This window comes from Falco naumanni, chromosome 1 (genome assembly GCF_017639655.2).
Source record: "Falco naumanni isolate bFalNau1 chromosome 1, bFalNau1.pat, whole genome shotgun sequence".
Lineage (NCBI taxonomy): Eukaryota > Metazoa > Chordata > Aves > Falconiformes > Falconidae > Falco > Falco naumanni.
The window spans coordinates 106,866,262-106,893,599 of NC_054054.1; the positions used below are offsets into that span (position 1 = coordinate 106,866,262).

General features: G+C 41.6%; 1 protein-coding gene across 2 annotated transcripts; it reads right to left on the reverse strand.

Moving 5' to 3' along the window:
• Window positions 1–78: 78 nt before the first annotated feature.
• Window positions 79–26,878, reverse strand: PITPNA (phosphatidylinositol transfer protein alpha). Of its 2 annotated transcripts, none has more exons than XM_040615332.1 (12): window positions 26,735–26,878; window positions 21,451–21,481; window positions 15,196–15,341; window positions 14,522–14,613; window positions 10,712–10,719; window positions 9,728–9,802; window positions 9,268–9,351; window positions 7,807–7,884; window positions 6,757–6,867; window positions 4,983–5,105; window positions 4,177–4,257; window positions 79–2,870 (listed from the first exon to the last, which is right to left on the reverse strand). In XM_040615332.1, exons 1-11 carry the CDS (start codon window positions 26,752–26,754, stop codon window positions 4,210–4,212), a joined length of 816 nt encoding a protein of 271 aa, XP_040471266.1. In that variant the 5' UTR covers window positions 26,755–26,878; the 3' UTR covers window positions 79–2,870; window positions 4,177–4,209. The 2 variants fall into 2 exon arrangements, with proteins under 2 accessions (XP_040471266.1, XP_040471257.1); XM_040615323.1 differs by having other exon boundaries at window positions 4,188–4,257; window positions 26,735–26,877.
• Window positions 26,879–27,338: the final 460 nt, after the last annotated feature.

The following is a 27,338-nucleotide window of genomic DNA, read 5'->3' on the forward strand; positions in this document are numbered from 1 at the left end:
GCGCGCGGGAGGACCCGCACCGCACTCCCCCACCCCCCCCCCCGCGCATCACCCGAAACAAAAGAGGCGGAGACGTAACGCTGTCTAGTATTTTATTAGATTTCGTTTCCAATATGCCTGTATTGGAAGATTTAGGAGACAAAAAAGGCACAAACTCACATTTAAAGAAACAACGAGATCATCTAACCCATTCTACAAAGTGTGTGTTGCAAAGGAAAGAGCACGATGAATCCATCGAAGGTGGCGGGGAGGCCCAGCAGGGGCGAACCCAGGGGGCTAACCCAGGGGTCGCAGTGTGGAGGGGGGAGCAAGCACCCCACCAGCCATCCGGCCTGACCCAGGCTGCGGCAAGGCACCTGCCTCCTGACCCCCCAAGCCCACCTAGCGCAGGTCAGAGAGTGGGGCACAGCACAACCGTCACCTTAGGGCAGCCAAGCAGCCCAGCGATAGCCCCTCCGCTGGGTTGGGGGGTCCTTGCCAAAGCCGATGAAAGATACCGCATGGTAACGCTGCGTGATCTTCGCTGTGCTCGCTAGCAGGAACCAAGCATCGAGACTGAAAAGTCTTCCTGGGATTTGCCTATCCCAAGGCTGAGGGATGCTTTCACTTTGGATTAAACTGGAAGGAAAGAAAGCAAGGGGCAAGGACAGGGGCGAGTATTCAGGCTGGAGTTCCTGCATTATTTTTTTTCCTCAGTTTTTCCACTAATCAGGAAAGCTTTGTGTAAAAGCTCTTACTCTGAAATCAGAGGATCAACAAAGGATTGCATGGTGGAATGTTACAATCTGCTTCCATAGCGATTAGTGTCATCGGATAGAAAGCCTCTTGGATAACACAAATTGAAAGAACAAGTGTGCTATGTGTATTTTCAGGTTGTCCTCAAGTGTAAGAATCCCTCAAAACGTAACCGACAAACATGAACAGAAGTCAGTGCATAAATTCTCAGTTAAAAATACTTGAAACTGAAAGAACTGTAACTGGGGCCTACGCTCCTAGAATACTTCTTGAACAGCTATAGAAGATGCCACAAAACATCCTGGTCCCAAATAGCCTCACAGATTAAAATTTAGTTTCTTCACCTATTTCACAATAAATTTTGTTTTACTTCTGCCTGGCGAAATTGTTAAAAATCCCTCAAACCCCACCCCCACCCCACAAAACTGCCCGAGGTCACTGAGAAGAGCCTGCCAGAGTTACTGGTACAATTCAGAGCTTATTGCACTTAGACATGAGTAAGGCAAAATAAGAAACTAAAAATAAAGGGATAAACTGCCCCCTCCCCAAAAACCAAACGCCATCCTCTCCCACCAGAGCACGGCTCATCTTGCCTCGCACTGAAAACAGTTCAGATCCCAGCACATACTTGTTCAGCATTGCACAGGATCATTTCAGGATCTCCCGCTTGCGGGAACGTGAAGGGCTGAAGGAGTCAGTGTGTTACAGAATGCCAAGGAGACTCCTCAAAAGTGGTGATACACCCACGACTGTGTTTGGCATTCAGTATTTCACGTTAGTGCCACCAAATACAGAAGTGGAAAATAAAGTGATTACTACTAGGAAAAAAAGAAAAATCAAACATTGGGCCTTAGGCATAAGCAAAGAAATTCGGGGTTTTCTCATATGTATTTAATAAAGCAGTATTTCTTTGATTCTCTTCTGCTTATTTGATTGTCTAAAGCTGATATCAACATAAGGATAGTTACAGTATTTGCGTTCATTAAATAACCAGAGCTCTTTACATTGTTTAACAGTAAATTTTTGTGATTTATAATAACTGACAGATACCCTAGAAAACAACTGCAGGTCTTTAAGTTGGTTTTTTATAGCATGAAAGGAGAGATTTTAGTCAGTCTGGCAATGGGAAGAATATTATTGCTGAGCAGAACCACCAACCCAGGCACCTGGATGTAATCAGATACCAAGACTTTACTTGTACACCAGCTTTTGCTACATCCCAATTTGTACAGGGGGAATCACATTATTATTAGTCAAAATAATTTTAGCTTTATAAGTTACTGGGAACCTTAGTAAATAAAGAACCAGGAAGTTGCAACATAATATCAAGCAACTTTTCATAACAATTTCGTAAGACTGACACACACAGCTGAAGGACAACATAGCTACATGGGCCAAAGGGACCACGTACCACTAAATCGAAACTCAACAGTTATGTGCTGGAGGTCCTAGCACGGGGACACTGAATGCAGCTTCTGTGCAGTCTTTAATTCATATATGCTAAGACAGAACAAAGTAACGCCGTGCAGAAGCCACATATCACAATTCATTGCAGACCAAGAACTATATCTGGCTACTCCTGATTATGTATTCAGATTACATGCCATTAAATGTCTTACCCTGGGAGCAAGGGTCAGAGCATAGCATTTTTTAGACTAGTTTTGCACTCTAAAATACTGACAGTTTCCCTCTCCAAATAGACATTCAAAGAATGGTGAAGGGCTGGGCAGGAACAAAGGTGGCAGTTTATCCCACTTGGAAAAAAAAAAAAAAAGAAAAAAAAAATCTAAGTCACCACATCACAAGACTATTTTAGCTAAAAGTGTCACTTGGAAATCAAACAGGGCCACATGGAAATTGGTCTGAACACAATGAAAAAAACAGGAGGGAGGAGTCGTAAATACAGCGATCTCTAAGTCACACGTCTCCAAGGAGCTACCTCCTTCGTATACGTGCTAACATTGGAGTGCTTAGTACCAGACTGTCTATTTGCTCACAATATTAAGGGGCATCTAGAATTAGCTATGGGAGACTTAAAATCGCCTGCCGATTGGATATAGAAAGGCTTGATCCAGAGATGGTCCGTCAGTCAAGAGTCTGGATTCCCTGGGCCTTCCTGACGACTGTCTTGCAAACTAAAATAAAGAAACAACAAGAACACATTTTAGAACCACTTTGGAAGAACAGCATGCCATAAGAAGTGTCACACTGAACCTTCAGAAAGCAAGTGAGAGACACACTGTCACCAGGGCAGACAATGGCAACAGACCAATGCATCACTACATTTCAGCATTAATCCAGAGCAGAATTTCCAAGACAACCTAAAAATGACAAACAGAAATTGCAATTTAAACAATCTAATCCAGAGGATACAATACAATTAAGACCACCTACTCATTTCCCTAAGCTCTAGAGCAAGTGGAATGAAGAGGAAACTAAAAAGGTTTAAGTCACAAAAAAAAATTAAAACATATCTATCAGAAGAAACCCTGTCAGACATTCCCTCACCTCATACTCCCTGCTTATCACCAACCAACCAGCAGATAACAGAGGACAGGCAGAGGTAAATAGTCAGTCCTTGATAAGGTTCCTCTCCAAGGATAGCTTGGATGGTATTTTACTGCCCTAGAAAAGTTGTGGCTAGTAACTTGGACTTCTCTACATAAATGGACAATCACTTCCTTCTCCTTGCCTTCTTACATCCCTAATACTATACCACATTTTTGTACAGTGTCCAAGGAAAAAAAAAATCACCAAAACCAACCCTCAAACTGATTATACAACAGAGTAAGGTTCAACATTCTCAGCACTGCTTACATGTTTTAGCATCCAGCATGCTGTCTACAATACAACCTAGGTATCTGGCCAACAAAGGCAAATTCATATATACTCTCTCTCCAGTATGAAAGCCCCTCCCCTGCCAAGTTAGCATACTCATAGTTAAATAAGATGAAAAACAAGTAAAAAGCTTTGAAATTGTCACTGCTGCTTCTCTTGCAATGTGCAAGTGTTGCTCCAGGCCTTGACCCATTAGCAAATACTGTTAACAAACAATATGAGAAATACATTCCAAACTTATTTGCAAGGAATTTTCCATTTCTGAATGTATTTAAGTATTTGCAGGTCCAACTTACTCTTTTGGAACTGCAGAAGTTTCTCTGCAAGTCGTGGAAAGTAACACATACTTTACAGAAATAAGAACAGCAGTGAAATCTACAAAATGTTCCAACACATTTTTCTTACACTTTTCACTCAAACTTTTCTTTAGAATCCTTCCGAAACAAGACAATAAACTCACTTGTCAACTTGTCTAGTGAAACAGGTTCACTATAAAAACAATTAATACTGCAGAACTCCCTGCCAGAAGCTACGAACAGGGTCATTTCTTACCTAAATGTATTTTTTCTTCTAAATAGAGCAACACAGTTTTATAAAACTCACTTGATACCTACAGTGCACAAGGAAGAAGTCATGTTAGTCATCTGCAGCTGACATTCCTTTCACTGGATCTTTTTCTCTCATCTGAAAGAGGAAACACTATTCAAGAACAGATTCTCACACGATGTTATCTCAAAATTTATTGGTACAGAACACATTAAGCTTCCTCCTTTATGTAAGACACTGATTATATCTGAGGATCCTAAATCAGTGTTGGTTTTGCACCATTTTTGCTGCAGGTGTGCTAGGGAGCTGGAACCATTATCCAAAGGGCAGAGTGTACATGTAACTATAATGAAATCTCCTCAGGCATGAAGGAAGAGAAGGGTGCAGTGCAGGATGCAAATCATGGAAACAATACACCCATTATTACCAAATTTGTGTTTCTCATAGGAAGAACCCTATTATATACCCCCACTACCTGCTTATAATACTCAGAGCTAAAAAATCCTTTTACTGAACTGGTTTTTGGAAACAAACAAGGACAAAAATAACCATCAGCTTTGGGTAAAAGCTAATAGAAGATATTAAAGCAGTAAATGAATCATTGCCACTCATATCCTCATTACCTGTGGTTCAATATATTTATTGGCTCAACAACAAACAGAAGGAGAAGCCCATAATCATTAGAAGGAGATTCCAGCACAATGGAGTCATAGCCAATCATTCAAACCACAAGCAGCATGACCTAAATAGCAAGAGGACAATACACACTACGCTATGACAATGCAGCAGTCTTTCCTCTCTCTACTGTACTGGATAGAAACAGTTTTTCACACAACCCACACCTGCCCTGCTTTTCCACTGACCTCATCCAGCTGTCTCTTGGTCTCGTCCTCCATCCTACGAATGTCCTCCATAGTCAGATCAACCCACTTATCAAGCCAGCAAAAGAGCTGCCGATGGAAGTTTGTGAAGAGACGCTTTTCTTGCTGCAAAAGGAGGAGGAATAAAACATACAAGCAAGCTTACTCATAGGGCAATTAATATGGATCTAACCAAATCATAACAATAATTTTCAGAGATGTGTACACTGAAGAATCAGCTTCCTCGCCCACCTTTCTATAAAGCTGCCACAATTGGAAAGTGGAGCTATCTAATTTTTAGTCTTTTAAAAGAATATCTAGAACCTTGAATCCCCAGAGAAATGCATTTTTTTTTCCCAAGCCTAGACAGCAGCCTGCACAATGCATTGAAAGAATTCGTGAATGTTTTACTAATCTCCTTTGATCTGGCAGTATTGTTCTGACTGAAAAAAGTGCTCCAGGTTGGGCTTACCTAGAGCACAACAGTTGGCCTGAAGGTGCAGAAAAAAGCAGAAACAGAATAAAAGTATTTCTGAAATAATCCTTGACTTGCTAAAAACTGGAGGTTAGGAAGTATAAAGAGTTGACATGCACCTGTCTTGCCTTTTCTTTCGCAGTGACCTAAAAAACCCCTATATTTGTTTTCTACAACTGAAAACCTTTCAGCAGAGGTAACTAACGTGCACAAACTACTTCAAGTTAGGAGCAATTTATTTCCATTTTATAGCAGATAAGCTAGACAAAATCATTGTATTAGGGGTATACAATGCCTCTTGAAAAGTTCTCATTAAGGAAGGACACTTCAGTTTTACCAATTATGGTTTCACATCTGATAACTTGCTCTCATCAAAAGCAGCTTGACTGCTTTGATGCAAACGCGTAGCTGAAGAGACATTCATAAAGAGAAAAGGGTTCAAGACACCGCTTTGTTCAGGGCTTTTGTTACAGGTATTTGAAAACCTGCAGCAGTATGGTCATTCCCCCTTAAGAGTTCTCTTCAGATCGTATCACCAGAGAATTGCTTTTGCAGAAGCAGCACTGTAGTTTACCAATATTAACCACTGAAAAGTCTCCATGATCTGAAGTCATAGGCATTTTATGAACATGACACTGCCTGGAAAATTGCACGTACCGATTCCCAGGTCAAGCATCCTGCTGCAGTTCATGGATTAGAAACTCTGCCACAGAAAAAGCTCTTTTCAGGATACCAATTACTCATATTTTAAGTTAATGAAGTTTCCTACCATCTGCTTCTTTTTTAATATGGGTGTTTCAAGCAGCAGACTAGGAGAGGAAAATATGACTAGAGCTCTAGGACTTGCCAGAAAGATCCTCAGCTGATTAGGATTAGATAACTGAAGCTGTAGCTATATGCCCACAAAAACATGTCTTACCCCTGACCAAAATAACCCTAGTATACATGCATCATCTCACCAGTCACAAGCCAACTACCAAATAACCACAGTTCTCAAGCTTACCTATTAAATAACACAAAACAGCCAGTTTACCTTCATACTTTAGAGTGAGACCAGTTCAATAGCCAACTAACAGAACAATCAGCCAGCCCTGCCCTTGGATTAGCAGCAAACTGAATCCAACTTTAACCGATTGCAGCATTATCAGGCAGAGGCCTTGACTGTCTTCCCTGAGGTGACATGACCACGTTTCAAATTAGTATCTCCACGCAGGATACACTACTAGAAGTTGAGATGCTAAAGCAGATGGGAGATGAAATATGCCTCATTTCCACATCTCTCTCCCCAAAGAGCTCACTTACCTTCTGTATAAAGTTCTCAACCTTATTTTGCAGACCCCACCACTTGAACTTGACTGTTACCAGTTTGTAAGCACACATGTATGGGCAATCTGTCTGCTTCCCCAGCTCCTTCTGCAAAGACACAGAGATATTCACATCAGAACTCAGGGCAAACGTCTCCAGGAAAGCAGACCTTTCAGTCACAACTATGAAGTCTTTCTTCCTACAATTCCTCACAATCATCTTGCATCCTTACACCTTGCCTATCTTTTTATTTTTAAGTTTCTCACATCTTTACTCACACCTTTTCCAGGGTATTTAAGAGTATCATGAAAATAAACTCTAGTTTCCTCCACAGGTGGTCTTCCCTCCATTTTGAGGATGGACCATTCCCTCCTCTCCTCTGTTCTCCATTTTTTTCTTCCATTAAATATATGCTTTTCAGTATATTTATTCACTGTTATGCCATGGCTACTGAGTTTCCTTAGAAGTCTTTTAATCAAGTACCTATCTAAAATATTTTACAAATAGATTATATCATCCAAGTCATCCACATAATTATGAAGCCTTAAAGAAAATTCCACCGGGTTTGTAAGATGGACTTTCCTCATTCCTTTTACAGGAGCCACATGCACTGTTCTCAAGTGAATCATCTCAACCTCAGCTTCTACCAAGTTTGCCTGCTAGAGATCAGACTTCCACACCTGTAGCTCCCCAGATCCCATTCAGGGTCCCTTTTAAAGACCGGTATCATATTTGTACTGCTAGAGTCTTCAGATTCCAAGGATTTCAGTGAAAGGTTAAACACTGCTGCTCATAACTCTATTTCGTCCTTGAATTCTCTTGGGTGAACCCTTGGGCTGAACACTGGACAGCTCTGGCAATTTCTTGCAACTCATTCTATCTATTTGTACCAAACCATTTCATTTCCTTTAACTTCAGAATGGATCATAAGCAGAGTTCTGCATTTCCTTCTACAGAAGTGAATCTAATGTTTTACATATACATCTTTGGCTCCAAGCCATGCAGTCATGCATGCAGATACAGATCCTGAACTCATGCAATACATACCTTCCAATTGGGACCCAGAGGTCCACGTCCAGTCTTGACAGATTTAAATTTTGCTGGGTCTTCTTCTGCTTTGTAATCCTATTGGACAGACACACAAGATTAAACACAAATTATCCTACTGTTACCCAGCTGCTCACTGTCACAAAGGATTTATATTTCTGGTGGGCAAAGACTAACCTCTAACTGCCTTCTCAAGAGCTACTGTTTTCAGACTTCAACATTAGGTCAGGCACTCTTCAAGGAAACATATTTCTCCCCCCTGTGCTGTGTTCTAGACCTATGTGAAGAAGTGGTAACAAACCAATATGACCTCTGTAAGGATTCTTTTGGGGTAAGACTATCAGAAGATCTGTAAACCCTCAGGATAGGTTTCCTGTAACCACTTGTTCTTTAAGAACTAAACACTGCTGCTGCAGAAAATAGCTATGCTCTCTGGAGTTGTGGTATGTAGTATTTTTCACAGCACTGCATCACTATGATGCTCATATACTGCACTCAAAGACAACAAGTACAATCAAAGTCACAGTACCGCCAGAACGAAAGAGGCAGCAGTTATGTCCCCTGTTGCACAGGAAATTATTTGCATCATTCCCTTCTTGCATCTTGGATTAAGACTGAGGTGTGTACTCTACTCCTACCCCTAACTCAATTAAAATGAAAACAAACTCAAATTATCATCAGTTTAGTGTCAGAAGTGATCAACCGATGATATCATCTTCAGGAGTCTTCTGCCCCAGGTGAATTCTCCATGCTCTCTGACAGCATTTAATTCAGATTCAGAGTAGTTTGTATCTACAGATACAGCTTAGTACCTGCCTAATCTATCAGAATCAGATGCTTCTCATGTTCTACCAATTCACATTTATTGGAAATAAAAGCTAGAATAAGTAGTTCTAAACTACTTCTGGCCAAGTTTGAGAACAAGTAAATCACCCATATTTGAGTAATGTCAGAAACACCAGGTATGGAAACTCAAACAACATTCCATTTTTATATAGTTGGGGGTTATTTTTCCAGTACAGTACAAAAACATCCTTTAGTTTCTTACAGGAACCGTAGTGATTCTTAGAACAAAGTATTAGCTACATGATTTCAAGATACACTTGTGAAGCCATGGGTCAGTTTCAAAATGGAGGCAGTTATAAGAGATCCTGGATGAAAAGGGCAGTGCCACTTCTTGCTATTCAAGCATTGTAATCAGCTACAGTGCTGTAGAACTACATATCTACACCGTTACGTGCACTGTAAGGCTAAGCAGCACATTTTACAGACAGTATTGACAAAGCTATTAAAAGATCTCCTCTAGCTTGCTTAAACACTTCTAAGGAATGCCTTTCTTCCTCTTTCCATCCTCTCATTTGTCCCGTTACCTGTGACCATCCCTGGGAACACAGTTTGTACATTATCCCTCTTTTAGCACAAGGCCTCCCACACTAGGGAGCTCTTACCCACCTACCATACCTTGGGAAGTACTTGACTCCGATCAGCAATGTCTATATAAATAGCTTCTACATTCTTCCATACATCTGGCTCCAGTTTATGAACCTGCAGCGAGAGTACAAGACTTATGTGACTGATTCAGCTACAGAACAATCCCATTCTAAGACTGTAAAAAAAACAGGCAGAGATGCAGACACCCAGCATTCCCCTCCCACATACAGAGAGGGCACTATGGTAAACACAATACAAGATCTTCTAAAGAAGCAAAGGTGCTCACACAGAACAAATGTTTGGGGAACAATTTTATTCAGCATATATGAGAAGCCAACAGGAGGGAGTTTCTGCCTTGCCAGTGCAATAAGCATTTCAAATCCAGGAACACCGTGAATAGACAGTTCCACACAGCAATTCTCTAATCTAGCACGGAAAGCAGTATTGTGACATTAAAGAGATGAATAAAATACATGACACAAGTACTTACATTCTCTTGTGTTCCAAGATCTGATTTATGCCAGGTTTCAATTTTGATCAGGAAGTCATCCTTCATATACTCATTCTATCATCAAAATAAAGCTTCTTGTTATTCTTTGGATACATAACTTGTCTTCTTGTTAGCTAGATAAGCACTAGGAAAGTCAACTCAAAGAATTATAACTTGATTGGGGTTTCACTTTGGGAACTTCAGAATTATCTGTAAACACATCGATGCTTTTAACACATTTTTTTTTATCACTAAATGCATGAGATCAAATAAACCACAAGTTGTCCATTGGAAAAAACATAAGTTCCATTGTTTTAGTGAAACATTCAGAGTTTATAAATAGCCTTTTCTTTAAAGGACAATATCTGCTACTCTAAATAGAGTTTAGAAGGGGTAGCGTAAGTTAACTAGGCAGAAATTGTCTTTTTAAAGAGATTTTTGATCTAGCACTGAGTACTTATTTGGATGCAACTCTTTAAACAAACAGCAATGTTAAACTGATGTGTTGAGAGCTTTTGACACTAGAAAGGGGAGGGACAAGAAGCACAGTTCTGCCAAATAAGCAAAAAACTTTCCATTTCTCATTATTACTGTGAGTAGAAAAGGACTTCTAAAGGTAACCCTATCCTCCCTCAAGGGAGTAGAAACAAAAGCACAAGCCAGTAAAACACTTGGCATGTAAAAAGGAAATATCAAATTCAGAAGACAGATTACTCAAAGGGACATAGTGGTATGAGCTGACTTTCTTTTAATCAGTTTATCTAGGCAATGGTACATTTCCATTTCTAAAGCTGGCCACTGACCCTAGTTACAAAGTGTTTGTGGATATGCCAGGGTTGGTAAGGGGCTGTAGTCGACACAATCTTACAATGACAAAAGAGTTAAAGCACCTTTAGCTCAGGCTAAAGAGCTTCTTATACCCAGAATGCTTTATTTCAGACATTATATATACTTCCATAGATCATCAGTAAAAACAATACTTACTGTAATAACTGGTCCAAGAAATCAACACATGAAAAGAAAGAGATACAGTACTTTAGTGAAAAAAGAATGTACAGGAACCACTGCCCTCCTCCCACCATCAGCAAAACAGGGACAACTTCAGCTTCCCGGGGGGCTGCTGATACTACTGCAGAAAAACCCCTACAAGCTGATAAACACCAGCTAACTTCACCCCCTTCTCCTCTGGAAATTCTCAGGCTTGGAGAAACCCAGAGGAGCAGCAATTGATTATGTACTGCCACTTCTGCCCCCTGGACTCCAGCCAGCCAGACGAGAAGATGGAATAAGTATGTTCAGCTGACAGCATTTTACCAATCCTTTCTCAGCTTGCAGATAAGAAACACCTCCGTAGTTCTGAAGCAAACACATGCTGGATTTCAAGCCAGTGCAGACCTCATCACCCCTGCATGCAGTAACCAGACCCTCTGCATCTCTACTGCTCATGGTAACTGAACTCCCTGGATAGTAAGGCTCAATTATTCAACACAGAAAAGCAATTAAAGATCCTGTAACAGTCAGCAGCAGCATCTGTTCTACCTGAGCCATCAGAGTATGTTAGCAATTCTCCTCAAGAATAAGGATGTCTGAAGTTAAGAGCTGAACTCTGCAGGTTCTGATGTTTAACATGCGGGCTTTACTAAGCAGCAATTTTGTTTTAAAGGTACTATTACAATTTGTGAGTTTCCAACCCAACATCCTGTAGACAGTACCATCCCATATCACCCATCACACACATCCAGCTATCTTAATTACCTATTGCTGGGCCTTGGAGTGTTCTAGATCCCTAACAATTTGAAAATTGCTTTTTTACAGCAATTTACAGAAGGCTATTTATTTCAACTGTTGTGTTGGGGTGGAGAGAGAGAACAAGCAAGCAGAGCTGAGGCTAGTTTTTAAAAGACGGAACTTCATTTCAAAGAACGTTTCATTATTTCTGCAAGGCAGCATTTCTTCCTGCTAGTCCAAACAAAATACTGAATAAACCAACAATAATTACAAACCAGAGCCCTCCCACCTTCCCATGACTATGTGCCACATCTATGTAGCTGCCTTAAAACAGGTTCCTCCACCTTCCTTCACCTTTCTTCTCTGTGGAGAAGACTCCTCATTTGGAAAGCAAACAAATAAATATCTTTAGAAATGTCCATTAAAACTTAGATGTGCAGCTCACTACAAATTAGGGCCTGCACTTGAGGCGCACAGCAGCGACTCCTACACATCTCAGCTGCAGTTATAACTTCTCAATTTCTTGACATTTGGCTGTAGGCCATGCTGACACTCAGAAGAGTAGAATACACGTCAAATTGCTTTTCTAAAAACATTTAAGCAACATTAATATTTAAGTCAGACTGCAGAAAAGAACCATGAACACTGTTCTCCTTGGCACTAGCTCACAGTTGTAACTATTAAGCAACTCTCACTTCATTTTTACTGTAGAAGTTGTAAACGTACACAATGACAATCGCATTTACGGTTCATACTCTCAAAGGAGCTAAGCAAGGCTTCCATTCAAAGTACATAAAAACAACATGTTACAGCACAAACAAGTCTGCAGAATCGCAGGAAGTCATCAGCATTTAAATTCCTTCAATCTGCAGTACTTTGATAATAGCATATAATGTGTATACTGAAGTAATAATTGAGCTTTTCAGAGGAAAAATAGGGAAATGTAAGAAGAATGATCTTTTATACTTAAAAAAACCCCAACACCATGATGCACAATTTATTAAAAGTACTCCTTTGTTCAAATTTAAAAGGCTGTATGTAATAGCCAATGTGCAAGTTAGCAGTGCTCCAGAGAGCAGCACACTAGTAATGCCTTGGTACAGGAGGGCACAGGCAGAGGTACCACTAACCCTTACCCAGACAAACCAGGTTTAGTTCTTAGTGTGTCCTGGCTCTTAAATTTCAGACTTTAGTTAGAGCACTGAAAGCCATGTCACTTGGCAGAAGCCAGCATCGCATTTTATGCTGCACAAAGATTCACATGAAGCCATCCAAGCCTTCTCACATATGACCAAAATTACCCAAGTGCATCCCAAAGTAAAATGATAACGCAAAAGGCAGCCCACACCACATACATGGGTTCTGCCCTCCTCCCCAATACTAGCGAGTGAAGGTTTCAGCAACTTTTCTGAGCTTTACTTGATCACGTCAGGCTAGCAGATTCTCCAAACAGATTTGTCAGCCCCCGCATAAAAACTGCCTTCTGCTCCAACCCCCACAACAAAGCACTTTCTATCTCATCTTATATTGGTGTTTATTACAGTTGAGAATTGTTTTTTGTTATGTTATCATTTCTAGCATACCAAAATCTGAAATTTCTTGTGACTGTGTTGGAAAGACTTGTACTTGATTTTATTATCACATTTTTTCCACCTAAGTAGAATTTTAGCAGTGTGTAACTGAAGGATACGCAATGAAGAGTGACAAAACAAGCCAACTCCATACCTTTGTTTCAGATATTAGCGGAGAAGAAGAGAAAGAGGAGGGTACAGCTAGGCATTATGTCTAACAAAACCTACTGGAGCCAACTTTGTCAGATCTGTTTCCATGATTTAAAGAATTAATGAAAGAAGTGTTTGCATTTAAACCAATTCAGTGTACTTCACAGGCAAATGAACTAGATAATTAATAGCTAATTTAAGTGATATGCAGCAACAAAACCGCATAAACCCAAGGAAGATAGGTTTTTAATAATTGTTTCAGCATTCAGCATTTATTGTGGCACATTAAAAACTTATTCTGCATTTGATGACAGAATCTGAATTTTGTATTTGAAATATCCATTCCCCTTAGATTGCTGCATGTAATTTCATGTACTGAAGTAACATTATCCTCCCCCACCACAAAGCTTTTTCTCTTTTAAAACACTTCATTTAAAATTCTCCTAAGGAAATTGTTGAAAATAACTTTTTTGATACTGAGTTTCAAGAACAGTTAGAATTTTTAAGTTTACAGTTCCCATAGCAACCATACCACTCCCAAACAGCAGAAAATGCATCCTTCAAAAGATAAAAACAGAAAAAAAAATACAGCCAAAAATACTACATAAATTTGGAGGCAAAGTCAAACTTGCAGTTCCTACAGCAACGAAGACCAGAAAAACAGCAGTAGTTAAACATCGCGGCTGATAACTTCAGAGAGTAAATAAGATACTAAACACTCCTGTAGAAAATGAGTTTGACATTGTTTCACCACTTTGCACAACTTGCAGAGCCTCACCCAAGCTTTACAGATGGATTCACTTTACACTTGTTGGATGAGAGTTGGATATGTGTCAAGCCCCCAACCCAGAAGCAACCCCAGCATTACCTCTTCAGCTTTCACTGACTTCAAATCCTGCAGCTGAGTAAATATCAATCACATAACACTGGCTCCCATCAATCTGCATTAAGTAAATGGCAACCAGGATCTTCCCCATTCCCCTCTTGCACCCTTCCATTGTTTTTCACACCAGGTTATCCTGTGCTTGAGTATGTAAAAATCATTCCTCATTCATTTCACTAGTGTTACACATCTGTTCCTTTATTAGGACTAACACCTGTTTCTTGGTCTGTTCTTTTCCACTGTCATACATTACCAGCACATCAGACAAGGGCAGTTCTTTTAACTCCACAGCACTATATTTTGCTTTTCCTGACCAAAGAAAGTGCTTAGAGAACAGAAATCCAGGATTTAAAAGCTGAAACACCTTTCCTACTAATGTCTCCTTCCTTATGCCCTCCTGCCCTTCCCCCTGTCCTTAAACCAAGAAGCCAGCAACCCACAGTCCTTCCCCCACACACTCACCAGTTCTGCAGTAGGGATAAGCATTCCATGCTTTTTCGTGTATATTCAGAGCTCCTTCAGGGGCCAGCATTCTCACAAATGTTGGCACTTTGCTACAGAATTTGGAAATAGGAAGAAAAGCATTGGTAAGAACGATGTGTAATGAGAGCTATGACCCAGACACTCCGAGACAGGCAGAACATCACCTGAAATGCAGATGCTAGAGACTTGCACATGTGCATATTGGTGGGGTTCTTCCCACCCCTGGTACAATGATTTCCAGAGACTGCTGAATTGGATGGTTAATCTAAACCTTCTTTACATAATGAAAAAAAAAGGAAAAAAGGGAGGGGGAGGCAGGGGAAGGAGGCTGAAAACAGGTTGAAATCTAGGAGGTATTTTGCTCTTTAGCCAAACTCAAGTATGCAATCCTGGGTAACGGGATCATATTTGCTTTGAAAAACTCAGAACCAGATTTTCTTGGGACAACAGCCACGCTTACAAGGGTGGGTAGCCATACCAGTGGATGCCCACTTCTGGCTGTACCATGTGCCTGCTGCTGCTGTTACACTCCTGTCTTTCAGCCTTTACATTATCTGTGATTTACACAGTCACTGCAACCCTATTGCATCTTCCTCCAGTTCCTCCTACCCAAGGAACCTTGCCCAACTCTGGGAATAGAATGTTTCACATACCTCTGTAAGTGGTAGATCTTGTGTGTGTACTGTCCACGCTCTCCATCTCTTTCGTAAGGTTCGTTCACCAGGACCTCCACTCCTTCCCCTCCACCAGTTTCATTTTTACTGGCTTCTGCCACAGAATACAGCTGTCCCACTTGATACTAAAGAAGTTAAAAGACACATTATTGTGATAGCTATCATTTAGCGGAAGTAATAAGTTTAGCAGAAGAGGCCACAGATAAATTTATGATCTGGGGAGAAGGCACAGAAAACTACATCCACTTGCGTGTCCAGATAAGCAGCTCATTTAATTTAATTTTGATACAGAAAGCTTGAGTGGTAGTTAGGAGGAGAGCACTGCCAATAGGATAGTTACCTTTAACCCTTAAATCTCAAGCTCCAAACCAACACAGATACAGGAGAAAGTAAAACAGATTAAAGGAGTGTCAAGACAACATTTAAAGAAAACACAGATGACCCCAGGCATACTGTAGCAAAATCCATAGTATGTCACTCTTTTTGGCACACAGGTGTCCCAACTGTTCTGGTCAAATGGAGAATAATGCACTGCTAGTACTAAATTAATAATCACACAGTACTTTATCCAGAAGAGTCCCAAAGAACATGAAATGAAGATTTTTGACAAAATGAGGGGTCGGAGGGAAGGGAGTGAAGAACTGCAGAAGGCAGACAGAAGATACAGGGTACTTGCACCACCTACTTTAAGTGCTCTGAGAAACATACTTGTTAGATGTGTACAGCCTAGGAGCCCATTAGAGTCAAAGATGAGCACCTCCCAAGTGCAGTTCAAAACAACTACATAAGAAGATTGAAGTAAAGAGGATATTTGCACCAGTGGGTTTTCCAATGAAATGCTGCTACCTCTTAAGGATGAATACACTGAAATTACCCTTCTTGGCCTTTATGACAAGGCCTACTAGCATCCTAAAACTTCTCTTGCCAAAATTGACACTATGATCAGGTCAGGTCATTTCTCTTCAGTGAACACCCATTTCTCTTCCGAACTTATTTGTCAGGTCCTCTCCAACCAAGCTTTTTATTTCTTCTTAACTATCTTTATCCAGCCCCAAATTTTGGTTTACTTCCATATAACTAAATCCATTCTGAAAACTTTATCTAATGAAATAACTGAACCAACTAGCATCCCAGATGACCAGCTGACCCGTGCTGTCAGTACTCCCCCTACTATTTTTCCTAGCTTCTTTGTTTTGAGTTGGGGCTTTTTCTGCATCACACTTCCTCTTAGCCACAAGCATTAAACCACTAAAAGGGAGAGCACAGAATTTCAACATACAGTGAAATTCTTACCTTAAGATTTCAGTCTCTTACAGACACTCACTTGGCAGCATTATTTTCCAGGAATCACCCAAACTACTTGATAGTACACAATCTCTTTTGTAAAAAGCATGCAAAAATGTTTTAGAGGGAAAAGCAGAGGAAAATTCAAGAATATGAACAAAAGAGAATATTCTTCTCTGCAGAATATGTAAAGACTAATACACTCTTGCCTCTAGTAGTTGAAAAAGGGGATGCAGAGCTCAAAAGAAACACGATCAAATGAAGAAAATTCACGCAGGTATCTTTAAGCAGACAAGGTTTAAGGAAGAAGAAGCTAAAGCACTAAATCAAAAGGAAGTGTTCAAACTTAACAGAGTGAAGCCTTAAACTGAAAGCAAGCAAAACAGCAATTGTTGCCAAAGGCAGTACAGGGAGGCAGTCTGACAGGGTGATCCACAAAGTGCTAGGCATCAGAAGTGCACTGATTAAAAAACCCAAACAAAACACCAGCGCGAAAACCCCCAAAACCTCCAAAACACAACTACAAAGCAATGGAACACTGTTGAGGCCTTCCTCCTTTTCCCCAGCACAGGGCTGCACATCAGAAACAGGAAGAGCACTCACCACTCCCTACAACAAAACCCAGCTTGGAAAAGTGGAATACTGCTCAGAGCTGAAAACCCAGAAATATTTCACTGGGCTGGTACATCTTCATCAGTGAAGGAAGACTTCTATAGTGGTTAAATTCTGTTGTCAGAGCATCCCAAATAAAAGCAGTACCCAAGCTCTGTGGTTTGTGCCATCTGGTGCTAACAAAGACCAAGAAAACATTTATTCATATTGGAAGAGTAGTAGATGTCAAGCCAAAGTAATAAGGCTAGATGTCCTGGTCTCAGTTAGTCTGAGGCAGGGCAAAAAGCATACAAGACCACTTTCAAGCTAAGAGCAACAGCTCTGCTGGATCTCTCCAGAAGGTACTGGCCCAGGCACTCCTCACTTGGCTGGATTTTGGGCTGCAATACAACTCTCTGCCTTCTGACATTTCATATACTGCTTTCCTTATGACTCCTTACAGATGACCCATACAAAGCAGAACACTCATCTCCCTCTAGAAGAGCAAAACATGAGAGCTGTGAAATCCCAGAAGCAAGCTGATTTAGTGGAGCCACACATATACTCATAGAGAAGAGAACTTAACGTGAGTTTGGCAACTACAGTATTACAGAGGAGGACTGAATGGCTTTGACTGCTTTGCAGCAAGTCTCTGGACAGGTCTCCAGGGGTATAAACTAATTCCTCTTCGTAACAGCCTCTCATTCATTCCTTCTCCCTTTTAAATACGTGGGTCAAAGTTCAGACACTAAGAAGATAAGCCCTTTGGTTTAGCATCTTCATCATTTAATCTTCCCTGTTATTTCTGATCCTTTAATCACATCGATAACAGAGGAAAAGGCCCAAATAGAATTGTTCCAATGAACAAATCCCACAGCATCTGCCTAAAAAAAATTATCAGAAAACCAGATTCTGGCTCCATAAAGATCAAAGTGTCAGACAGACCTACCCTTGCAGACCTGAGAGCTCAAAAAACCCACCTTCTCTTCTGCAAGAGAAGTCAACCCACTTGATCCATGTCACACCACCTCATACAGCTGACAGCATATCTTCATTACACCAAATTTCTTTCAGAAGGCCTGATCTCAATGTAGCCATCTTCAAGAACAATTATTTTCCTGAAAGCAGCTTTGAACACAAATAAGTCCTTTGTGTTTGGCAAGGTCCTTCCCATGTGAAAGCAACAAAGAGGCAGCACAGAATGTGTACACACAGCTCTAATCCATACCAGCATTTCAAAGTGGCAGCTGGCAAGACACCCACACAGCTACTCAAGTCCACACCCTCGAAGTTGGCACTGTGCAAGGTGATGCTGGTCAGAGTACAATTGTAAAGGTTAGCACCTAAGATACAACAAGGTGGGTTTTTTTTTCTTTTTGCTCCCTGCAGCACAACGATATATAAAACAGCACAGGAGTGCAGCTTGCAGCCTGCACTTCAGCAGGACATTTTGGCAGAATTTCCTAGCAGAAGACAGTCTGCTATAGTCTAACTCCTACATCCCAGCCTTCAAGTTTTAGTCATTGCCAAGGCTTCTCTTCCACTGTGTTGTTCCCATCTTAGCAATTACTTGGCTAACTGTTTAGCACCAATCTATTTATTCATTAAGTCACATTACTGCAATGCCTTTCTGATCACTGGTTTTCTCTTGAATTCCTTACTATTGGTTAAGCTCCATTTTTTAGGTTGACTTGAATGCAGAATCCCTGGCATATCACAGAATACCACAGACTTCCTCAGCCCTATTACAGTGCCTCAAAGTTGTAATTCATTTCATTCCCTATCTTACGCATTGGTACCAGACTTTTGGCAATAATTTGCATGCAGAAGGTGTGAACTCCTAAGTCTTTCAAGCAAAAATTGCCCATATTAAAGTGAAAGCAAAGTCCTCTTGCTAGCCAGAGATGCTTAATGAGCAGCTACATGGTCAGGAGCCACAAGTCTCCAGAGCCCTACTGAAGAGTTTTATGCACAAGGAAATCCTTGAAAGCACTGAAGTTTTAACAGCTGTTTTGCAGTACAGACAGTAGTGTAATTAATGACCAAGTGATGTATAGATGTGTCAGCATCTTTCCACACAGGAAGGTAGACAAAGCAATAAACAAACCCAAAGCAGTAGTCATCCTTTGAGTCAATACTGGAAATAACCTTTCTTCTTAAGCATACCTTTAAAACTACTGTATCACGTAAGTACATATGCAAAGATAAGGAAACTTTAGAAATCTTTCTGCTTAGGGAGCTCATTCCTGAAATCCAGATTATCACACGAGAACTGTCAGATCTTGAAAAGGGGCATCATTCAGGGGACATGGCGACAATATGCAAGTCTGGGGAAAAATGAAGTTTGCTCACGTTGGGAGTCTATCCACAATCCAAGCACATTAAGGTGTTCTCTCTAATATCTTCATTCCTTCTCTTCTAATGATGTTTATTTGCTCTTCACTTTATAGACTTTTTAGTAGGTTGCTCAACTCTCTGGAACTCCTCCAACCCAGAGGACAGGAAGACACCTTCGGAAACAATGACCCCACGGCATCCTCATACAAGGAGGTTGCTAGAGACCAACAGATTTACATACCGCCCGAAACCTCAATTTTCCACACAGGCAGCCTACACACAAGGCTCAAACGTGCTTGGCACTGAACAGCCAGCCAGGGAGGGAAAAGAGCATAGCATAGGACTCACTTTAACTGGATGAAGGTTAATCCTAGTATCAGAGAACTCAGAAAAACCCTGTGCTGGGTTCCATCCAGCCTAACCCCCTCTCTAGGAAACAATCTGTATACTGATGCTTTGACTTTCTCTTTACACAGCTTGATGCCTAGGAGGCAGGTATGACTATGAGGCAGGGCTCCGGTTATTCAGGCTATAGTCTTCTGTCTACTGAGCTCTGGAGTACCTTACAATTTACCCACAACTTTCTCTAACCTCCAAGTTTGCATCCTTTACTTACTTGATAAATCTTACGGTGTTAGTTCTTTGTCAAGGACTTCCCCACATGAGTAGCACTCAGACACAACAAAACATCCAAACACACCTACTCTAATACTTTAGACAGACTTCCATTAAAACTGCTTGAAACAAATTCAACACAGAAGGCATCTAAGCTACAGGTAAGAAGTAAGCAAGACTTTTGGCATTAACAGCCTCACTCTTGCACCAACACAGAACACAGACCTAAAACCACTCCCTGATCAGAGGTCTAGACTTTCTTTCAGCGTGTGGTACCCGTCACGGCAGACTGATCCACAGGAACAAGGAACTCAGCTTAGTCTTTTACCAGTCAGCCTCATGGCTGCAGGAATACACTGTATCAAGTTCTAAACTGTGTTCTGTCAGAAGAGTAGAGTTATAAAAGGCATATGCTTAGAACAGTGCTGCCAAGATCCAGCTCACCACTGTGTACACCACAGTAGCTGCTATATTCAGGGGAAAGAAAAACGAGTAGGAGTGCTGCTGTTGTAGCTCTCCCCAAGAGTTAGAACAAGCCCTTGACCAGAGCTCACAATCCCTAAGGCTTACAGCCAAGGACCACAAGAAAAAAAAAATACATCTGGAAGAAGGACTCTACTACAGAAATGCTACAGACTCAAGCGACTCTGTCATTTCAATTTCTCATCTACCTTGCTAGTATGAACATTAAAAAATTGAAAACATTTATATGGTCAGATTCTCTGCAAGACTGGTGTTCAATGCAGAAGGGAGGAAGGAAAGGCAAGCTGCAACTCTCAGAGAAAACAGCAGGGAATCAGCCACAGACTGCACTGCTATTCCACGGCCAGTTTGGTGATCAAGATCACCACATCCATTGTACTCTACATTTCCTTCTCTCAATTAGAGCTTCAACTAAACAAAAAGAAAGTTTTATTTCTGTAAGAGCTAGAGAAGACAGGTCTTAAAGAGTCCTAGGAAAGATATACACAGTCTTTCTTTTGCTATACCAGCCTCATGAACCAGAAGAAATTGTTGGTCCTTGTCTAAGAGTTTAAAAAAAAAAGAGTTCAAAACAAGAGTTCCAGCAAAACACAGTTTAAAGGGCAATTTAAATTTCTCCTAAAAAAAACACTTGAAAAAAGAACAATAGTATTAATCAAAGGAAACTGCACTTTAGAACAGTCCGACAAGTCAAGATTTGTAATCAACACATCTGAAGTACTTTACAGGAAAGATAATCAGTACCCTCAGGCTTAAAGAAATTTAATTATTTGGTAAAAATGATGCTGAATGAGTAACATCTCACAGGGGTCCTAGAAACAGCTATACCCTTTTGCATTTTCCATGGTGTTTTCTTTCATACAAACTGCTTTGATCACAAGTTTATTTACAGTCCTAAAGAAAGGAAGCAAGAAAAGGACTCACCTCCTCCACAGACACAGGCAGGATAACACGGCTGAAAGGGAATACAGAAACAGAAAATTAACAAATACCTCCACAGCTGCAAAATTTACATAACATTCCTCACAGCAATGGCTACACAGCTCTCCTGTCCCCCCAGTATTTCAGCATCCAACTAGTTTAGCATCCCCAGCGTTTACCCTTTAGTCCAAGACTATTTATATAACAGCCTCAAAGAGAATCAATACATGATAGAGCATAATTGCAATCCTATACTAAAACCGTGTAATTCTCATAGGCCCTTACTGGTAACACCTTACCAGCCTACAAATCTACACAGCATCAAAACAGTTACATGTTCCTTCTCACTACATCCCTTCAACAGTCAAATCTTATTTCTCATCAAGTTGTTGTGGAGGGCTGCTATGTGCTTCAACAATTTTGCAGAGATCTGTGATTGTCACAAGCCATTGCATGATGTGCTTATACATCCTATCCAGTAGGAAACGCCACCAGAGAACTGTTTCAGAAGGCTTTCTCACCGCCGACTGCAAAGGAAGGTGCTGCCTTTTCTATACGTGAATCACCTTTTTTCACATTGTGGTTTCCTGAACGCCTCTTAGAACTGACTGGACTACAGAGCAAAAGCTGCCAGAAGTCACACTGAGATTTTTTGAAAAAGACAAGAATAAAACTGAATTTAAAGGTGATAAAATGCATGCATGTTAAGGCCTTTAAAAATACTCTAACTATCTCCAAAACTAGATTTGTATTTAACGTCTGCTTTCAGTAAGGATGATGCTGAAACAGGGAACCAAAGCAAGATACAGATGAAATGGATACAGCTACCGTGGGTGGAAGAATTCCCAATATTTTGGGATTTAGTATCAAAGAAATGAGAATATAATGGGATCAGGGAAAAACTCTTTTATTAATAACTGATTTTTAAAAAGCAATACCAGTGAAAATAAAATTTCTTTTCTACATTAGAGGAATGTCACCAGCAAGACAGCACAAAACAAACTTTAAGAGGGGCAAAAGTTTACAGATTATGCAAGATTACTTATGACAGCACTGCTTTATGCTGGCTGCAAAGTACTGCAGAAAGAGCTACTGAGAACTGCAGATGAAGTTCAGTGTCAACAGCAGAACAACACACTTAAGCATTTGTTTTCCCCAGACAAATGGGGTTGATGAGCCCCAAATAAGCTACTGTCAACAAACATCTTGGTGTCCTTATGGAAAAGCATCTGGAAACATCAGCTCAGAGGCAGTTCAAAAGTAAACACAACATCAAGAACCGGAACACCATACATACACAGATACACAAAAAAGACAGTTATACCACTATACTCTCTCACACATCAACATCTTGAATATTGCATATAGTTTTGGTCACCTCATCTCAAAGAGGATAAAGGACAAGCAAAGGAAGGCAGAAGCAATGATTGAAGATGGGGGAAAAGTCTCTGTGTGAGAAGAAAGTAGCTAGACTAGGCTTTTCAGCTTGGAAGAAAAGAGTTAAAGGGTTAAAATATGGTAGAGCATTAGAGAGTCATGAATGGTGTGAAAAAGAGAATGAAGAAGGAACAATGACTATGTCTCACAACAGAAGACTTCAGGAAAGAACAAAAATCATTAGGCAACAAATTTTAAGACCAATCAAGTGTACTACTTTACATCATGCATACTTAAGTTACGGGATTCCTTGCCAAAGACAAAAAGTATAAGCAATTTTAAAATGGGATTTGATCAATTCATGGAAGTCCGTATGCCATTTACTGGTAGGATATACTGAACAACATTCATTCTACTCACTTATACATTGTTTCCTAAAAATATCTGCTAGAAAAGCAAGATATAAGAGGACCTCTGGTCCAATTCAGTATGGTATTCCTTACATAAGGGAGAATTAAAAAAAAAAATAGAAACTAGATTTCCACAGGTAAACCATGCCATCAAGCATGACATTAGGTTAGTTAACTGGATTAAACCGCAATAAGAATGAAAAGAGAGAGAGGATGGTAAGTAAAGGCAAAAGTCCAAGAGACAGGGAAGAAACAATGGTTTTGGAATGGAGTTTAAAAGTATTTTTCTTTAGAAAACCTGGTGTATAAAGATGGATGCAAGCTAATGAAATTCCATTTAGGAAACTGGAAGACACTAGATCTGAATATTATCTTAAGAATTCAATGTTCATCAATAGAGAAACAGAAAGTTAAATAGTTTACAATTCATTTAGCCCAGCAAACCAAGAATGCAGGGGATTACTAACACTTACAGGTAGTCAAGTGATAATGAAGGAGGAGGGAAGGCTACTCTAGAGGATCCAGTGGAAAAGCTTCACCAAGAGCAGCAATGGAAACAGACTCCTAACTTTGGGGTGGCACTTGATCAGCTTATGAGAAATTATACAATGTGGTTGGCCTGAAAATTCTGAACAACATTTAAGATCCCTCCTAGATTAAAATCTGCCTCAAATGACAGCAAAGGGAAGTACAGCTGCAGAGAAGGTCAGTGTCATTATCGTCACTTCACAGGAAAGGGAAGTGAGTCTCTACACACTGATTCTCCTCAAGGTCTTCCAATGCAGTTTAAATCAAAATAAAGACAGCAAGCAAGACCTCAACCATCATTTACAAACCCTGAAACCAAAAACCTAACTCAAATAAATGAGCAAACCCCATGCAGCCTACATTTAGCATGGATAGGTAGAAATGAAAGGTAGGTCTGATGAAACATCAAATGAAAATGTTAAAGTTATCACTACATAACCATCAGTGCAAGAAGCTGTACCAAAAAGATGATACAGATTGTCCGACAATAAAAGATGTGACATCAGGTTTTTGTTACATTGCTCTATTTCTGTAACATCTCCCAAAATACCTATGGAGCACATAATAATACCCATTTGATTTAGTAGGGAGAATGTGACATGGGGTCACAGTGATGGAAGAATAATCTGCTCAGATGATATGCAGTTACAGCTCACATATTTTTACCACTTAGATTAAGCAGGCAGTAAGGCACCCACGTGCAGTGCTGGGGCAACCAGAACTAATAAAACAATAACAACAACATACTTCAAATAACCAGGCTACACCAAAACAAGCAGTTTCTATATGCCTTAAACAACTGCTTCCTGGAACAGGAAGTTTAGTCAAAAAAAATCTCAAATAGCATGTAAAATGGGCAACTTTCACACACAACATCAAGGAAGATTTATACCAGAACCAATATAGTGACACAACTCAGAATGTGCAACTGTTGGAGCTAGCTGGGAATACCAAGTCAAAAAAAAACCAACCAAAACCAACACTCCTTTCTAAAGTATAGTAGGCACCTTGGCTGTCCTTAAAGCCACATATGTCATCAATAAAGACACAAAGAAGGAAAGAAAACAAACAGGACAATATAGCTGATGAGAAGACTTAAAAGTTGGTGACCCTTCTGAAAACAGAAATGGAAGCCTGTAAAAAGAAACAAATTTCATAATTGTGGTCTTTTAACCTTTAGTCTTAACATTTACACTTCACATTTTGTTTCTGAAACAGGCAGTGTGAAAGATACACTGATTTGGTGAGTAAATGATAATACCAAGTAAAATGATTTTTGGAAGCCTGATGTTCATCAAAATGAAATTTTCATACTCTCAGAAATCTGGGAATCCGAAGTACATATGTTCCTACCTTTATGAGACGCCCTGTGAGTAGCATAGCTCACTGGCAAGTGAGCTTGACTGCAGTACAGGACAAGAGATTGTAAGCAGAAACATCAAAAAGATATGTGAATGTGAACAGACTTAAACCAGACAGGTACTGTAAGAGGAAAAGTACATTAAACAACTAAAATTCATAGGAAAACATCAACAAAACAGATAACTATCTTTACATGCACCTGAAACTAAGGACTTAGCCCAGGTTTTTGTCTGCTACCCAGTTTAACACTACAGAAGACAACAGTATCTATGTTAGGAAGAACAGCTCTGCTGCTGCTCTTAAATTCTGCACCCCTATTGTTGGATAAAAATACCAAGGGTTTAAAGATTAGGGAAAAAAAAGTTCAAATTTAAAGACAACTGCAAGGATCAGTACAACCCTCAACATAGTTTTAATATTTAAAACCACACCATTGTCCATGATCTGACAAAAGTAATTGCTATAAAGAGGACACCATCATGTAGGTAAATGTGTCTAAGAGAAGACCTGAAAACCCACTTTATCATTGGGACCAAAGCTATTTCTATAAAGGGGAAAAAAAGAAAAAGAAAAAAAAAAAAAAAAGAGGGAAAAAAGCCTCTTTCATCAGTCAAAAGTAGTTTAAAATGACAGACTGCACTTAAGTTAATCTTATGAATTCAGAAAAGAAATACGTGCAGTAGTATGCTGAGCTGAAAGACGCCTAGCCAAAGTGCTATTCCAAAAGAGCATATCATGTTAGCAAGCAGAAAGCAGCTGAACGAAAGACTACAAAAAGCGATGTGACTAATAGCTACACACTCACGACAGACCGTCCAGCCTTTTTTCCACCCCTTCTTCCCCAGAACAACCGCAGCAGCCTCAGGGACAGCAAAAAACTCCAAGGTAAGGTTTCCACATCAAAAAATATTTTGGAGTTATCTTATTTCTGGCACACTCTTGTTGGAGTCTCCCGTTCGAAATTACACCGCTAAAGGCGCGTAGGAGAAGAGGGGGATCAAAACCAGGCTCCCCGCTCAGCCCTGTGACAAGGAGAAGGGGGCAAGGTGCCGCTGCCTCGCACAGACAGCGCTGAGCCGGCGGCTGCCAGCCGGGGTGCGAGCCCAGCTCCCGGTTCCGGCAGGGCCCTTGGCACCAGCACCCCCGCTCCCCGAGCCACCGGGTACACACGCACCCCACCCCCCCGCGCAACCCCCCCAGCGCGGAGCCAGCGGCGAGGAACGGGGACCGGGGAGGCCGTGGGGGCACGAACCCAGCCGTCCCCCGCAGGGCTTCGCCAGCCGCCTGGCCGGGCACCGGGATAGGGGGCTGAGCGGGGGGCCGGTGCCCGTCGGAGGGGGCTGCTGGCAACCGCCGGTTCCCGGGACACCCCCACCCCGTCGCCGCCGCCGCCGTGACCTTCACTCCCGCCCCCACCGGCGCCGCGGCCCTCACACGGCGATCCCCCCCCCCCTCTCCGCCGCCCAGCGCCGGCTGCAGTGCGGGACAAGGCCGGGCCGCCCCCCACGGCTGGTCACCGCGCACAGGCGCGGCCGAGCGCCGCCGGGGGGTGACCGGGGCGCAGGAGACCACGGACCGGGGCTGGGGGGGAAAGGAACTCCCTCACTCACTATTCCTTGATGAGCACCATGGCGGCGCCGCCGCGCGCCTCCCGCCCGGGCCGGCCCCGCTGAAGGTGACAGGCGCCTCCCGGCCGCTCCGCTGGACCGCGCCGCACCGGGACGGGGGGGGGGCTGGGGCGGCGGGAGCAGGGGCGGGGCGTTTCTGCGGCAACGGCTGCGTCACGGCGCCGCGCAGGCGCCTCGCTACCTCAGCAGCGCGCGCGCGCCCCTTGGCCGCGGGGCGAGTGCGGGGGAGCGGGCGCGAGAGCTTCCCGCCCGCCGCGAGCTGTCTCCTCAGCGTGGTCTGAGGGAGAGGTGGCCGCAGCGCCAGCCTCAGGGCCGCGCTTGGTCGGTAAATAACACCCCCACACACGCCTTTTTGGAGGGCGGAAAAACGATGTGAGTATTAACGCAGGTAGCTACGGGGTAAGTCAAGGGTGCAAGCAGGCAGGATAAGTGCGTTTTCTGTGAATGGGGCTCCACCCTGTCACCAGGTCGTGATTTATGGTATTTTCAAGTCCTGTGGTTTCAGAACTGCTTCCGAGCAGCAGAGGAGCAGTGCTTGGCATTAAGAATAACCCCAGATACTTATTAGAAGCCTATCACAGAAAAT

Excerpts from the sequence above, each read along its gene's own strand:
- PITPNA (XM_040615332.1), bottom strand. The coding sequence starts at position 26,754 with ATGGTGCTCATCAAGGAATA. Across the intron at positions 9,352-9,727 it reads ATCTTGGAACACAAGAGAAT|GTTCATAAACTGGAGCCAGA; the intron begins GTAAGTACTTGT and ends CTCTCGCTGCAG. Across the intron at positions 7,885-9,267 it reads GGAGTCAAGTACTTCCCAAG|GATTACAAAGCAGAAGAAGA; the intron begins GTATGGTAGGTG and ends TCTGTCCAATAG.